This window comes from Esox lucius, chromosome 9, assembly GCF_011004845.1.
Source record: "Esox lucius isolate fEsoLuc1 chromosome 9, fEsoLuc1.pri, whole genome shotgun sequence".
NCBI lineage: Eukaryota > Metazoa > Chordata > Actinopteri > Esociformes > Esocidae > Esox > Esox lucius.
In genome coordinates, this window is record NC_047577.1 from 3100899 (window position 1) to 3114728 (window position 13830).

The following is a 13830-nucleotide window of genomic DNA, read 5'->3' on the forward strand; positions in this document are numbered from 1 at the left end:
TGGGAACTGCCGTAGCACTGGCCACATTAAGTGCAGCTGTAAGGTTTGTCTCCCGTATGAATTCTATGCTGTATTTTAACATCGGCTGATCTTGCAAAACTCTTCCCACACACAGAGCAGGAACGAGGTTTCTCATCTGTGTGTATATAAGTCGGTGTGTCGTTAAGGCAGAAAAACAAAATCACTTTCCACAAACCAGGCAAGAGAATGTTTTTCTCCAGTGTGCTCATTTGGGTGGTCTTCCTCTCACTTAAATGATTCCCAGCACCTGTACGGTTTTTCTCCTGTGTGGGTTCTCATGCGTCTTTCCAGAACGAATAACCAGTGCCAGTATTTCCCAAACACAGCGTGTGTTGTGGGAAACGATATTGATGAGGTTTTTAGACTCCCCTGCATTTCTTTAGGTACCCCTGAAGGAGAGGGACTCTTCTCTGTCACACGTCTCTTCTGTCTTAATAAGAAATCATAGCTTAAAATGTGACTTTTTGACAAATTAAATAATTTTCATGAAAATCTTAGTGTTCCAGTACATTTTAAGTGACATTTAACTTTTTGCTTAAGATTTTTTTCCATATAAAAAGAAAATGTACCAAATGCAACATGCCGCAAAGATCCAGAAATAAACACTGTAAACACAAGCATCCACCATTTAAGCCCCATTCTGATCCAGAAAAAAACACTGACCATTAACTTACCAAAAGCAGGATCTTCCGCCTCTTCTTTCAATTTAATATCCAGTACTAGATCGAGACGAGACTCTTCTACAGTTACAAAGACCTGCTGAGGTGATCCCTGTCCAGCAGCTTCACTCTCCCCTGATTGTGTTCTCAGATTGGTGGTTTGTGATGAAGAGACACTCTTCCCACAGACAGATGAACTAAATGACTTCCCTCCAGTGTGCCGTTTCAGGTGCCTGTTCAGGGCTGCCTTTTCACCAAATTGCTTCCCACACACAGAGCACAAATGAGGTTTCTCTCCATTGTGTCCCCGAAAGTGTCTCCTCAAATCTCTCCCTTGGGTAAAACTCTTCCCACACATACAGCAAATGAATGGCTTCTCCCCACTGTGTCCTTTGTGGTGTGTGATCATGTTTCCCTTTTCACGGAATTGCTTCCCACAAACAGAGCAGGAGTAAGGCTTTTCTTCTGTGTGTATCCGAAGGTGTTTCCTCAAGGTTTCCGCTTGTGTAAAGCTCTTCCCACACATAGAGCAAGTGAATGGCTTCTCTCCAGAGTGGCCTTTTAGGTGTCTGTCCAGGCTTCTCTTATTACTAAATTGCTTACCACACACATGGCACTGATGAGGCTTTTCTCCTGTATGAGTCTTCTCATGCCTCAATAGCTGTTTAGACAGGGCAAAGCCTTTACCACACACAGAGCATGAGTAAGGTTTCCCAATGTGTTGCAGAGAGTGATCCTTTAACTGATCTGGACGTCTGAAGCGCTTTCCACAAACAGAACAGGAGTGAGGTTTCTCTTCTGAGTGAGTTCGGTAGTGTTCCTTCATACGTGAATGTACGATAAAGCCCTTACCACACACAGAGCAGGAAAAGGGTTTCTCATCTCTGTGTAATAGCTGGTGTCTTTTTAAGGCTGAAGTAAAACCAAACCTCTTGTCACACTCAGAGCAGGCGTAAGGTTTCTCTCCTGTGTGCACTTTCTGGTGGTCTCGAAGAGCCCTTTTTACACTGAACTTCTTCCCACACAGAGAGCAACCAAATGGCTTTTCTCCAGTGTGTACTTTGTGGTGTCTTTTCAGATCTCTTTTCTCACTAAATTGTCTCCCACACAAAGAACAGGAGTGAGGTTTTTCTCCTGTGTGTGTCCGAAGGTGACTGTGTAAAGATTGTGCTCTGGCAAAACTCTTCCCACACACAGAACAGGGGTAAGGTTTTTCTCCAGTGTGTCGTCTCTGATGTCGGATCAGGTCTCCTTTCACACGAAATTGCATATCACACTGAGTGCAGGGGTACTGCTTCTCTCCTGTGTGACTTCTCATGTGCGTTTGTAGAGCAGAAACAATTTGGAAAGAACTTCCACACACTGAACACTGGTGGGAGCCCTTAGCTGTGTGGTTCTCCAGATGTTGTTTAGATTCTTCTAGTGTAGAGGGACTCTCCTCAGTGTCAGAACAGTGGTCAGGTTTCTCGGCTGTGGTAAAGAGATAGCATGGAATAACTCAAATAGACAACCATACATCTACACACCCCTCACAACTTGCTCAGTAACCCACATCTTAAATCATAATACATTATCTGGAATTATTCAAAAGAAGGGAAGCAAAAGTTTGTACATGACTACAAGCAATTTTTATTAAAAAACAACTAAATAAGCACACATTTGGCTCCCCTCACAATTTCCTGGTGTCTAATATGCTGTTTGGCTTCGAATCATCAGCTAATTCTCTCCAAACTCTCTGTTGTGAATTTTCTGTAAACCTTGGAATTCATACTTTTTTTTATAAAGTCTCAAATTATTCCATAACCATAACTTATTATGAAAATCTGATTTAACAACTTAAAATAAAAATAGTGGGGCACGTTCCAAGTGATGTTTACGTTAACATACTAAACAAAGCCTACCTCAGCCCAACAACATGTTCTAATAATCATGTATATTTGACTTAACGGTTAATATATTCTCTTTGTGAGGTGCTTATACTTTTACCTACCTGTTGCACTTCTTGGTCTTTCACATTACGCTCTTTAAAAATACCCAGTCAATCAGCAGTAAATTAAATTTCAATGTTTAAATGTAGCCTTTGACCACATAAAGCTAGGACAAAGATTGTCTGATTCTTCGCAAGTTTGGCTAACCCATGTTAATACCTTTCAATAACCTAAAACCTTTTTTTTAAAAATGCAAAATTCTACAAATCCGAGCACAATTATAAAATAAATACATAAACTTACCAAAAGCAGGATCTTCCTCCTCTTTTTTAACTTTAATATCCAGTACTAGACTGAGGCTTGTTAGACACGTGATTCTCCTGGTGTCCTGGTGTAAATGGTCCACTCTTTGCTTCTACAGATATTTGTCAACAGAAAGAAAAATACAGCATATTCACAAATTAGGTTCTACATTTCACACCCAAGAACCTAAAAATAACAAGTTTAGAGTGTGTATTAAACTTGAAATTACTGTTCATTCCTTTACGTTCATGGTGCAATATTTCACAATATGAAAAATATTTATGAATGTGACTTCTCTCCGCCATAATCCGCTCCCCACATACACACACACAAGATGAAGGAGTACCTGACCTTTGGGCCACATCAATGTTTTCAGATGACTAGCAAGTCAGAAAAAGTAGATGGGCTGTGACCAGAGTATTTAGAAAGAATCTAGATAAGCTGCACAAACAGGTTTTACAGTGCGTCTGGGAGGTTTAATAAATGAGTGACACTTGAAATTATTGACTTGACCATGCTTAAACACATACTAAATACCCGATTTATATAAATATATGACCCATTACCAATCACCTCCTGGCATGAGAATCAAGGTTGCCATAACCACAGTCTCAGTTCAGTGCTGCCAGTGGGTGGTCGTGAATAGGCCGCATGGCAAAACACTGTTAATGATATATTTTCATTTAAATGTATTTGAATCATATTTGAATAATCTCTGTGTTCTACAAAGTTGTTAACTTGACATCGCCATAATGAGATGGGGGATTGAATAATTCGGAGGTTTTACTTGACATCCCATGAAATGTCCTAACCTAAAATAAACAGATCGTAATATTACCGTAACAGGCAATGCACTCATTCAATATACAGAGATAAGGTCGATCGGGATCATTGTCCATCCAATGAAGAGAAGCGGGTGCCAGCTAGCATAACTTTGTTTGGTAACTAGCAGTGGTTAATTTTTGCCGGATCCTGCTGGAACAAGATCCAGCACCTCACAGATTTTCCTCAGTTTGTTCCAGCACCTACTTTCCACAGATCCGGTCTGCGGTGCATGACTTGTCTTTTTCCATCACTGTGTTCGAGTTGCACAGTAAACATCCCACTACTAGAAGCAATTAGTTCATAAAGTTGCCTATTCCTGCAGCCTCTTTAGGCCTCAGCACTTCCAGACAAGATTGTGCAAGTTGTAGCTCTTCGTGGTCCACTATTTGCGTTACGTAAGTTCTTTATTCGCGTCGATTTGCCAACAGGGTCCATGTGTCTTGTACACATCCAGTATTCCGGAACCTCCCGATTTACAAATTAGCACTGGTAACTAACTAATATATAATACACAGCCATGGTTCAGTGTTTTGTGCCAGGTTGTAATCATTGCTATTGAGTAACTGCAAATCGTTTTACCGGTTTCCCTACAACGAAGCTAAGAAGCGCCAATGGATCAGACTGATTGGGTAAATAGCTAGGTACCTAGCTAAATGTACAGTAACGTCATACTTCAGTACCAGCTACAATGTAGCTACGTAATTAAAATTAGCATTTTGGCTAATGGCTGCTTGTAGCTGCCAATCATCAAAACCACCTGAAGAAATTAGCTGAATAGCTATCACTTTGGTTAGCTCTGAAGATAATGGCTACGGCAATGCCGCTAAGGATTGTAGTTAGTGTCGTTTTGGGGCTCTTAGAAAAACGTAATTGAAGGTAAAACACGAATTTCTTAAAACAGAGGTTGAAACATTTACAACCCATTGCCACACGAATTTTTTTACCATCTTGGCAATGAGAACACAACGTCTACGTTGCACAGTAATCCTTAATATTTTAAATATCTATGGCTCAAAACAATGGACATTTTTGCATCCGGAACCTCACCAAGTCTATAAAGACAGATCTGGGAAGGCACACTTCGGGAAAAGGGTGAAGTCGGAGAATCTGGACTCAAAAATACGCTAGTAACCGTGTATGACCGTCCATAGTTATTGATCTCACCTCATCCATCTTGAATCCTTCGGGAATAGTTGTTTCTGAAACTTTCCACGTTCTTCTACTGAAATGTTGTGCTCACCACGAAGTCACTTTAGCAGCTAGATCTAACCCGGAGCTCAAACGTGTCGATCCGTCAGCATCTTCCTAAGCCTCTATCAGCGTCTTATGAACAACATTAAGGAAACACTTCCGGGTCACGAAAATTTCCAAAATAAGAGAGACCAACGTATTGCTTCAAAACTGACATAAATGTATTAATTGTTTAAGAAAATGTACCTCTCAAAACATTGACAATAATTCATATTTGATAACATGTAAGAGTAATTTCAATAAGGAGTGTATTAAAATAAGTTCCAAGGGCAAAATTCAGACAATGCCCATGACTGAATATTGAATACATATTGCCTCATAGCTCAAACTATTGACTATTCCACAGAGAAAGCAATGTAGGAAATGTTCAGGAGAATGTGTAGAGTAAGACAAACCTGTCTAATCATGGGGAATGGTGTGCTACATCTAGCAACACAATATTTCCACACACTCTTTTTCTACAATGTAACTCAGTGGATATGATATATATATATATATATATATATATATATATATATATATTGCCCTATACATAAAAAAAAACTGTTCTATAAGCCACAGAGGATGTATTGTGGAAAATGTTCAGGAGACTCTATAGATTGATTATAGGCTAAAAAAAATCAAGGGGCACTGTGTATTTGCAATTGTTTTTGGCAGCAACATTTGCAAATACACAGTGCCCCTTGCTTTCTTGTGTGCATATAATCACTCTATAGTCTCCTCAACATTTCCTACAATACATTCACTGCGGCGTATAGAAGTTTTTTCTGTACGAGTCAATATGTATTTCAAATCCATTGAGTTACATTGTTATTTGAAAATGTGGTGATATCCACTACAGCTCCGGTTCATCCTGTTTCCATTTATTAGGGGTCCGAGTAGCGAAGCTGCGGGAACCCTATTGTAATTGTTCGTTTTTTTATTATTATTCTCTTTCTTCCGACGTTCTTGCAAGTTTACCAACTTCAACTGGCTAACTTTTTTGGAAACTTGGCTCCACGCCACCATCGGGTCAAAGTCGCGATTTTCCAACGCTTATTACTCAGGCTGTGATTGGCCTAGAGACATGAAACCAGTGTCATATGATGCATGACCACGTGCTGAACAACCTTCCTAGAGGCCATTTTAATTTGCGCCTAACTAGATTTTCTGCCATTTTGGATTTTGTGAAAAACCTCTACAAAAAAGAAGTGTGTCCAATATTCCCGAAACTTGAAAAAATTAAGTTATCTGAATCCCTTCTGAATGCACAGTAAGGTGCAACATGAGGGAAATGTATCATTCATATCAGTGACCCAGCAGATATTATAAATCTAAAATATTTGATCAGTTGTAAAGGCAAGTTATATCATCTGCTTAACGTGGAACTTCGACGCGATAGCAATAAAGGTGATGAGACAATGTCATTCAGAAATTGCTGACCTCCTAGATAGAAAGTGAGAAAATCCATTAGTGCCTTGTATCAGCAGATTCTTTAGTGTGGAGGTCACTGAGGAAAAATGGACGATAAGGTCCACACAGATGGAGCTATGTGAATTAGAAGTGATGATGGCGGGTTAAGACAAAAATGCCTCAAAACAAACAACTGAAGATGGCTGGTGTAGAAGCCAGGCACTGCACAGCCATTCATGTTTTACGTTGTTTTGAATTTAATTCCAGTGGTGAACATATTTTACAGAAAACTATTGGGAAAGTCCATTTATAGTCTCATGCCAAAGTGAGGTACATGTTTAGAGAATCATTTTATTTGTTGATTAGGATTTTGATTTTCTTTGAACAATGTTTTCTAAATTAAAGGTTACATTTCTCTCATATGTTCAATGTACCTATCATCTTCACCAAGGACAGGCAATAAGTCTGGAGGACGCTCTGTATCTGACAGTGTTGATATTTCTGCACTAAAAATAGGTTATGATTGCGTGCTTTTACATTTGGAGAAATACATACAAAAGGCTTTGCTCACATTTAACATATTAAGACTTCCTGATTGATTGCATTCCATCAGAAAAATATGAATCCACGCATTTTAAAGCATTTGGGGACAAACAAAATGTTACTAGTCTATAGAGCTCTGTGAATTACATTTTGTCAAACCTAAAAACCAAGCTCCTACCAGGACTTAAATTAAGCATATCTGACTTGAAGCTCTGAAGCATAACTGACTTACAGACAAATCACTAGCATTCAATTGATCAGTACATTAGCTAAGCAACTACTCTCTGAAGCCTTTTGAATTGATAGATTTAAGAAAAACAATTATGGGTCAATAAGTATTGACCATAAACAATCTCCATTCCTTCGGAAGACATGTTCATATGAAGGAAGATCCCAAAAATGCAGTATGTAAAAAAAAAAATTACAAAAATAAAAATGTAAAAGGAAAAAATAAAAAGTCTAAATATCATATGGGACTCGTGACCAAATCTCACAGTCAAGATCTTTCAAGTGTTCTTTCTAGCATAACCCTTTCCCACACTATGAGCAGGGGTACAGTTTCATTTATGAGTCCTAATGCAAATCTGTGCTTTAGATAAGTCAGGGAACTGTTATCCACAGTTCAGAGGTGAGACTGTGTGCTGTGATTTTCCAGCTGTTGGACAGTGCCATGATGTGGAGGGGCTGGAGGTGAGCCTACGGGAAGAAGTTAGAGTTCAGCCGGGGTGACAAATGAGCCAGCCAGAGTTGTAGCCCGACTCAAAGTAATAAGTTTGCTCTCAGGCGCCTGACACACCCGAAGGTCAAGGGAATCCCTGGTGACAATGCCAACCCCATATTAGACGTTTTACAATGCTCCCCATTCTCCATTACATGGTCAGGATAATTCTCCCTCGTGTCCTCTGAGAAAACTCCTCGGTAACCCTTATACCTCACCCAGATTATCAATCAATTCAATCAAATGTATTTATGAAGCCCTTTTTACCTCAGCAGTTGTCAAAAAGTGCTTTTACAAAACACCCGGCATGAAATCTGCCGCAGATTGCTGCTATTGGTTTTCTACCCTGGCTGGCGTGGGGGAATCTACACATTACACAAGAAAACTCACCAAAAGCAGCATCCTCCTCCTCTTCTTCTTTCACTTTGACATTTGTTAAAACCCCAGTCTCCTCTCTAACTCCAGGAATCAGGTCAACCTGGGCATTTTGAGGAACAGAAGTTTAGGATTAAGAATCGGACCGCAACTCACCACATACAATTCTAAAACGAAACATTAACCCCATTCCAACCTGGTGTGCCATACGCCTACCGTATTGGTAGCGTGCTTCTGCTGTGATGTAGCTACTGCGTTCCCATCGTGGATACGACGACGGTGACTAGACCTATTCGCTGACGAGGAGAAACACTTTCCGCAGTCAGAACACTCAAATGGTTTCTCTCCGGTGTGAACTCTCTGGTGTCTTTTAAGGAGGGATGATGACGAGAACCTCTTCTCACACTGGGAGCAGTGGTATGGTTTCTCTCCTGTGTGTTGACGCACGTGTATCTTCAAGGTCCATGGCTGAGTGAATTCCTTTCCACATTCTGAGCAGCTGTACGGTTTTGCTGTACTATTCTCTTCACTAATATGGGATTGTTCATGTCTTGTCAGAGAGCTTGGGAAAACAAAGGTCTTTTTGCAGGTGGCACACTGGAAAGGTCTTTCACCGGTGTGCATCCTCTGGTGCATCTTGAGCTCTGCGGCAGATTTACAGCCCCTGTCACACTCAGAGCATTGGAAAGGTTTCTTTGGTCTCTGCTCCTCTCCAGCATGTGTCATCAGGTGGACCTTCAAGTGACACATTCTTGCAAAACTCTTTCCACACACAGAGCAGTGGCAAGGTTTCTCTCCTGTGTGTGTTTGATGGTGAAGTTTTAACTTTCCTTGGCTAACAAACCTCTTCCCACAACCCTCTTCTGGGCATGCGAAAGGTTTCTCACCCGTGTGTAACCTCTCATGTGTTTTAAGTGCTCCTGTATCTCTGAATCGCTTCCCGCACACAGAACATGGGAAAGGTTTTTCTCCCGTGTGTGTTCTCATATGTCTCTGTAGTTTGGATGGGTGTGGAAACTCTTTCCCACACTCCAAACAGCGGTGAAATGTCTTAGCTGTGTGATTCTTCGGCTTTTGTACAGGTACTCTTGTTTCTTCATCACTACAGCTGGAGATTGGACTCTGCCCTGTTAGAACAATAAAACAATTATTAAAAAAAATAGATATTAAAAAAGAAAAGAAAATAAGACTTAAACGAACAGGGTCCATCCAACATGCAAGCGCTAAAAGCTAAGCGGGAACTCTGATTAATCAGCGCATATTCCATGTTTCTGTCTGTTGACAAAAGTGAGAAGAACGTTCACACGCAACGACACCAACCAACTGACCCGATCAGTCGCGATGAAATGCCACACCATCACAACGCATTCCCATAACTCACGCTTCATTGTCAGGGGACAGTGGGGAAATTCAGAGAGCTGTGGGTCGGATTCGAACCGGCACTGCAGCGATACGTGTGCCCTGAAGGCAGTGGCTAAGAGCATTGGACCGGGCCAGAACACGTAGCGGGACAAACGCAACTCACCCGCGGTGTTGCCGAAACTCCAGTCCAATAAATCTTCCTCGTTCTCAATGACCACGATGTTAAACATCGGGATTTCACCGCTGTCGTCAAGGTCCCTGGGGTAGTCAACCACCCGGCTTTCTGACGTGTAGTCCTGATCGCCATGGTAACTTGCTGTTGGCTGGGGTTCTGTAGAACAGGACTGGGGGGGGGCAACGCAGCCCTAAAAACAGCGCGTTTGAAACACAGTTAATGAGTTGAGTCCGCTTGTAACCCACCGTTTGTAAGCACTTAGAAAGTTTTGCCAGCGTTCAAGTCACTGCTGCGTCACCACAGCCAAGACTTTGGTGGCTGCCTACAGAAAAGGCCTGGTGACGCTGGGATGCGTGGTGCAAATGAACCCTCTGCTGTCTGGGTTAGATCTCGGACGAAGCTCCCGACTCATCAAAATACGACTGACTTTGCTCTGAAAACCTGACCTTTTTTATTTATTTTGGCAGATATAAGTTTGAATATTCTTACTGAAATTTGCCAAAACGCTCTTGGTATCGCCAGTCAAGACTCATGGCAATGCCAGAAGAGGACTGGCCCACAATCAAAGCTTACTTCCTCAATGTAGGATGCATAAATTCTGCATCTTATCAGAGAATTCTTAAAGAGGTTATCAGGCAATCCAGAAATTAGCTGAATCTGAATTGCACCTGGTCCATGCATCAAGACATTAACAGAAAACAAATGAGCAACTCACTCAAAATTTATAAAAGCAATACATTTAAAGTTCTGGAATAGCATAGCCAATGGCCAGACCTTAACATGTTTAGGAATTTCTGCAAGCAGTGCATACCAAAACATTTCACGGAGGTTAAGCAGTTTCACAGCAATGTGTGTGACAGATGAACAACCAAGGAAGCGTTTTGTTTCAGTCATTGTGCACACCAGTAAGTGTCCAAAGAGGAAATCAGTGATGTGAAACAATGAAAAGGACAAACATCAAAAAGTTTTTACCCCTTGTTAGAGTCTTTGCATATTATTGGCACTGAATGGTGTCAGATCCTCAACCAACAATTAATAAATAATAGAAACTGGGTGAATGAAAAACAAAATGCTGATACTCATTTTTATTTATGAAAGAAAGTCATAAAACTAATCTGATGTAGAATTAGTGTTTGTGTTTTGAATTTGTCTCCCTGAAAAATCCAGCTACACTTCAGCACATGGCTGACATTTCCCTGCAGAAACCTCAAGTTGTCAGAGTCCTGATGCAGCAAAGCATTCCCAGACCATGACTGTGCCACCACCATGCTTGACTGTTGTATGAGGTTCTTAATATGAAATGCACAGCTTAGTTTTTCGACAGACATAACAGGGCCCATGTTCCACTTTTGACTCATCTGTCCATAGAACATTGTTCTCCAAAATCTTAAGGATCATTCAGCTGCTTTTAAACTTAAGATGACCGTTCATGTACTTTGAGCGAGAAGTGGTTTCCATCGTTACTCTCCATCATTAGTCTGCCATTTTACTCTAGTGTCTATCTGATGGTTGAGTCGAGAACACTGACCTTAGAAGAGGTGGCACAGGCCTGCAGATCCCTGGATGTAGTTCTAGGGTTGTTTGTGACTCCCTGGATGATTTTACACTTTGCTTTTGCAGAGATTTTGGCAGGCCGGCCACTCCTGGGCAGATTCACAACTGTCCCAAACTTTCTCCATTTGGACAGTATGGCTCTAACTGTGGTTCGGTGGAGCCCCAGGGCCTTAGAAATGGCTTTGTAACCCTTTCCAGCCCGATATGCATCAACAGCGGTTTTTCGGAGGTGTTCTGGAATTTCTTTTGATCGTGGCATGATGTAGCATTGGAACCTATGTGCTGAGAACTTGAATCTGATGGCAAGGGACAAAATTTGACAGATTAATATTGACAGGGCTGGTCCAAATCAGGCTAGAAGTAGTTTAAATACCTGACCTTAATAATTTGGGTTGGGGGGAGGGGGGCGCAATACGTTTTCCAAACCTGAACATTGCATGGTGTGATTGTCTAGCACGATTTCAGTCTGACTCCATCTATTCTGTACTACAACCCACTGAAAGACCTGACACAAATCAATGTGAATGTGCAACAATGCAGAAAATCAAAGGTGAAATACTTTTTTCTCAGTTCCATAAGTGAAGGTAATCAAAATAAGGATTAGCAACACCAATGACATCAAATGAGTCCCCATTTAAGGGTGTACATTTATACAGTCTGGCAATATTTGCTCCAGATATGGCTTAACAAGGATGGTGTTGAAATGACATTGTGGTTGTATTAGACGTCAAAAATGCATTGGGGCAAATGTATACTGAACTGTCACAACCTTTGGTCTACTTTGTAATATTGAGACAACAATTCTGCACCGATTTAACAACTTCTTTCATTTTTCTTATATTATGTAACATGAAAGTCCTTAAACCGCTTATTCTACACACTGAACATATATTACTTTTACCAGACATCACTTGAGACTAGAGATTTTAATTCTGGTCACTCCACATTAAAAAGGCAGTGCCATTGTGTCCCAACCCCTTGTCGTATGACATGCTCCTGAGTGTTGTGTATATAAAGGAAAAGAGGACGGGTTTGCGATATCCGGGGATTCGTTTTGGATCTTCTACTCACAATTATGTGACTTATTCTATAAATTTGCATCGCTTTCTAATCGGCGACGTTTACTTTAAAAGCTGAACGGAAATTCCACCATTGTGTCTAACCCATATTGTGGCTTGTTCTACGCAGTGAACGTTATGTTTACAAGCATTCGTAGCTAATCTTTGCTCTCACCTTGTTCATCTTGAATCCTTCAGGAATAGTTGTGGTAGTTAATTCACTAACATAGCTGTACAAGTTTTTATCTGAAATGATACACCTAACCTGAAGCCACGCTGGCTAGCAAATTAGTAGTTTCTTTACTTGCGACTACTTGTCACATATGACGTTAGCGGACTAGCTAGCTAAGGTACAGTAAAGGGAACGGTTTTCAATAGCAGCTAGCTAACAACGTACAGTACTTGTAATACTCCCATTTTTTTTTCAACATAATTTTTTTCAACAAGAATTATATGTTAACTGTATAATGACCCATTTTCGCAATTTTTTTTGCTCGGCTAACCCAAACTGTAGGCTAGCTACATAAACGTTTTCATGCATTCGATTCTATATTCTGCTGTCCAGTCGTTCAGCTATACCGCCATTAGGAACATGTTGGAAGTGTTCCTCTTTAATGGATTTTATACAGCGGTCGGCATCCACATTTTACCGTGCATTACCGCCACCAACTGGATAGGAGTTGGAACCAGTGAAGTTCTAAAACCTCCCCATTCAACAAGGAAGCTAAATACATTATCAAATCCCATTTGGTTTCGTTCTTTCTACTTTCAATGTACTATTCTGCCTCTGTGTCCCAACCAACCAAAATTGTACTTTTAATTACATTTGTAGGGCTGTTTAAGAGACAATCCCCCTCCCCATGTGAGCCTGTAGACGCAAATGATTTCAATCTCTTCCGTGAGAATACGACCATCCTGTTTTTGCTTCACCTTCTCCACCTGCTCCATGAGTAACAGACAACTGGGTCAGTAGATCCTTCTGCCACTTCAACCAATTAAAAACTCTTCCTCCAAACCCGCCATGTTATTGAGATTGATAAGCATTCATACTGGTGTCATATACCCTCTCTGCATCGAAACAGACAGTGACTAGCTGACAGGGTTGGTGTCCTGGCACCACAACGGCAGGTTTGCTTGCCTCCCGACCGCTGAAAGTCATCAGGTCAATAACCGTGGTGTTGTCTGTGCACTTGATGATGGAGTCGATGTCGTGTAAAGACACAGTCGTGTGTGAACAACATGTAAAACAGAGGGTGGAGTGTTAAGAAATTGTGAGGAGAAACTCTCCCTCCCAGCTATAAATGTTGTATTCTGAGAGCACATGGAGAGCACAATTGACAAAGGTGAAACTCCGCCCATTCTTCCACATCAGCCAAATTCAAATATCAACCCAAACCCAAATAACTTGGAAAAAAGCCAGAGCAAAATAACTTTTGTTAGTGTAATGTTTATGAACATGTTTGTTCCCTGCAATCGAATGCATTATTTAACAGGAAAGTGCTCACTAAACAGTGGGCGGGATTAGAACCTATGCTGCAGAAGAATATGTGCACTGGAGGACACAGACCTCTGGACCACCCCAGGCCACAGCTGTCAATCTCTTCAGAGAAGGTTTCTGATTCTTCTTTCTTGCTTAAATAACAGCCAGTTTGGCTGACCCCCCCCC

General features: G+C 41.1%; 2 protein-coding genes across 4 annotated transcripts; both read right to left on the reverse strand.

Moving 5' to 3' along the window:
• Positions 1-232: 232 nt before the first annotated feature.
• Positions 233-5065, reverse strand: LOC106023924 (gastrula zinc finger protein XlCGF26.1-like). 2 transcript variants are annotated; one of them, XM_013132329.3, is made up of 4 exons: positions 4901-5065; positions 2912-3023; positions 696-2150; positions 233-447 (listed from the first exon to the last, which is right to left on the reverse strand). In XM_013132329.3, exons 1-4 carry the CDS (start codon positions 4907-4909, stop codon positions 401-403), a joined length of 1623 nt encoding a protein of 540 aa, XP_012987783.2. In that variant the 5' UTR covers positions 4910-5065; the 3' UTR covers positions 233-400. The 2 variants fall into 2 exon arrangements, with proteins under 2 accessions (XP_012987783.2, XP_019900614.2); XM_020045055.2 differs by having other exon boundaries at positions 233-451.
• Positions 5066-6710: 1645 nt separating this feature from the next.
• On the reverse strand, positions 6711-12756 carry LOC105029850 (zinc finger protein 2-like). Of its 2 annotated transcripts, XM_020045056.2 has the most exons (6): positions 12340-12756; positions 11081-11402; positions 9541-9742; positions 8232-9142; positions 8031-8118; positions 6711-7618 (listed from the first exon to the last, which is right to left on the reverse strand). In XM_020045056.2, the coding sequence occupies exons 2-6, from the start codon at positions 11363-11365 to the stop codon at positions 7545-7547; spliced, it is 1560 nt and encodes a 519-aa protein (XP_019900615.2). In that variant the 5' UTR covers positions 11366-11402; positions 12340-12756; the 3' UTR covers positions 6711-7544. The 2 variants fall into 2 exon arrangements, with proteins under 2 accessions (XP_019900615.2, XP_012987768.3); XM_013132314.3 differs by lacking the exon at positions 6711-7618 and having other exon boundaries at positions 8036-8118; positions 8212-9142.
• Positions 12757-13830: the final 1074 nt, after the last annotated feature.